The sequence below is a fragment of the Rhinopithecus bieti genome, unplaced genomic scaffold (genome assembly GCF_001698545.2).
Source record: "Rhinopithecus bieti isolate Rb0 unplaced genomic scaffold, ASM169854v2 scaffold_11375, whole genome shotgun sequence".
NCBI lineage: Eukaryota > Metazoa > Chordata > Mammalia > Primates > Cercopithecidae > Rhinopithecus > Rhinopithecus bieti.
Window position 1 is genome coordinate 30,130 of NW_016806746.1, and position 2,808 is coordinate 32,937.

The 2,808-nt window shown below is 34.8% G+C and overlaps 1 protein-coding gene across 1 annotated transcript in view; it reads left to right on the forward strand.

Annotated features, from left to right (window-relative positions):
* Positions 1-2,437: 2,437 nt before the first annotated feature.
* LOC108533120 (dystrophin-like) overlaps positions 2,438-2,808 on the forward strand; it is a gene marked incomplete at its 5' end in the record, with an annotated part of 146,669 nt that continues 146,298 nt past the window's right edge. Inside the window, 2 exons of the mRNA XM_017877511.1 lie at positions 2,438-2,545; positions 2,649-2,756. Of these exons, the coding sequence (XP_017733000.1) occupies positions 2,438-2,545; positions 2,649-2,756 (216 nt within the window). The remainder of the gene's footprint in view (positions 2,546-2,648; positions 2,757-2,808) is intronic.

Here is a 2,808-nt window from a genome sequence, read left to right on the forward strand (position 1 = left end):
AAAAAAAAAAAAAAGAACAAATCTATCTGTGAAATTGTGAAGAAAGAAAAATAAATCCATAAATACTATGTATAGGGTTTTGTAGTAGCTGCAGTTGTAGGCACCCACCTGAGGATTTTGGAGCATATCCCATGCGGATAAAGGAGAACTACCATATTAGTTTTTTGTGACTCATTCGGTGAAGAAAACTGCAATATTATATGCATCACATTAACATCTCAGAGTTTCAATAAATGTGAAAATCTTATGCAACCTGGAATAGGAGATCTTTATTTGGATTTGTACTCCCACTAAAATCAATTATGCATTTCCACCTATGGGGTTACAGGCTTAAAATACTGCTTCAGTGGACACTATATGTCTTGTAGTACTAGAGAGAAGATGCTGTATATACTTGGAAGTCTCTATTTTGTTTATGAATATGATGCTATAGCTTGAGTTTGCCCCTTCTTCCATTGACTGTCTTCTTCACTGGAGTTGATGGGCCACAATAAATTTCCCACATTTTGACTTTTAAGATCTGCATCATCACATCAGGCAGATGGTATAGTTTATACTTAAGAGATAAGATTTTCTCCATTTGAAACTTTTTTCTCCCACAACTAATCTATTAACCATTTTGTTACTTGTCATTTTACCTGACAAGTACTGACAGGGTCACTAGGAAGTTCACTAAAGAAATTCAAGTATGTTTTAGAAAAAACCTACATATACGCATTCATAATAATTAGGTGGTTGAAGTTATTGAATTCATTGATTTAAGGTTGGCACATTTCCTGTGGGTGTCTCACATCACTGAGAGCTATGGCTTTTATTGTAAACATAATTCAAAATAAGTTGAGTAGAAAGTGAAACTACAAAAAATAAAACCGGTTACATTATGCTGAAAGCAATAACATTGATATTTATGAAGAAAAACTGAAAACTCACTTGTGACTGAGCTGCATATAAGCACAAGATGATTTTAGTACTGTACGAAAATGTTGACTGCCTTCTGTTTATGCGTGTATATTTTTTAAGTGGTGGTAGATGAAACAATTTAAGAAACATGACTCTCCAAGTCACTTAGAAGTAGGTGGATTAGGGCCAGGTGCAGTGGCTCATGCCTGTAATGCCAACACTTTGGGAGGCCGAGGCAGGTGGATCACCTGAGGTCAGAAGTTCGAGACCAGCCTGGCCAAGATGGCGAAACACCATCTCTACTAAAAATACAAAAATTAGTCGGACTTGGTGGCGGATGCCTGTAATCTCAGCTATTGGGGAGGCTGAGGCAGGAGAATTGCCTGAACCCAGGAGATGGAGGTTGTAGTGAGCTGAGATAGTGCCATTGCACTCCAGCCTGGGTGACAAGAGCAAATCTCTGTCTCCAAAAAAAAAAAAAAAAAAAAAAAAAAAAAGTGGGTTATTTTCATGATGCTACTTTCATTTGCATTGTTTAAATCATGTGTTAATATCCTCTAGATGGGTTAATATACATAGTATCAAGTAACGTAGAAATTATGAGACTTAGACAATAGATTTTTCAAAAATATGAGTTATAAACATTTTTCTAGCTCTAATTCTATATAAAATAAAGCATGTCAATATTTTATGATTTCTAGCTTTAAAGGTCCAACATATATGAGAAAATAAGTTTCCTATTTATGTGAAAAAGTCACAAAAAGTTGAAATTTCAGGCTATAAAGTGCATCATAATGAGGTTGAGCTGAATGCCATTTTTTAAATGCTTCCTTTGCATAGAAAGCATCACAATACGTGTTTTCCTTCCAAAAATCATTGGTAGTTGGTGTATGTTGCATATTAAAACAATGTGTGTTCTTAGACATTAGTGACACATTAATAATATAGCAGTTTTTACTCGGAGATAAGTTTTCTCACTAGAATAGTTTAGAAACAGAAAATTTTAATAATTTTGTAATAATTGAGAAAATTGAAAAATCTACATATGATTAGAGGTTAAGTTACTAATAATTTTCTTCTACAATCCAAACGGCAGGCAATTCTCATTATGCAAGATTGCTTCAATTAAGAGGAGTCTTTTGAGGCATTCTGTTTAGTAGTCAGATTTTTATTCTTTAGGGTGTATTTTCAAACCTAAGGAAGATACACCTTTTACTTGTTCTCATTGCAAAATCCTCTCTAATTCTGTATGTATGTCTTTGTTATCTTACATTTGCTATGAAGCCATTTTATATAGTGATATAATAATCACTTCATATTGCTTGTATCTTTGCTTTTCTATGAAGGGTACAAGACTTGGTCAGATAAAGACAAAGTCACACCACTTATTTAAATGTAAACAGATCAGGAAGAGTGTCCTTTCCAACTTCTAGCATACATAGGAGACTCAAATTAGATACTTTGGCGGATTGTTCATGCCATTTTTAATAAAACGTAGTTACTAATTGTTTACTGATGCTGTGGTTGATTGTCTCTTCCCCAGGTATTGGGAGATCGATGGGCAAACATCTGCAGGTGGACAGAAGACCGCTGGGTTCTCTTACAAGACATCCTTCTCAAATGGCAACGTCTTACTGAAGAACAGGTGAGTCATGTGTGAGAAACTAGCTGTAAAAGGCATGGGGGGATAATAAATTGGAAAAGTAAAGATTTATGTTTATTCCATGGAATTTTTTAATGTCTTGCAGTGCCTTTTTAGTGCATGGCTCTCAGAAAAAGAAGATGCGGTGAACAGGATTCACACAACTGGCTTTAAGGATCAAAATGAAATGTTATCAAGTCTTCAAAAACTGGCCGTATGTAATTTCTAGCTTTCAATAGTCTTATAACCCGGTAGTGTAGTGTACA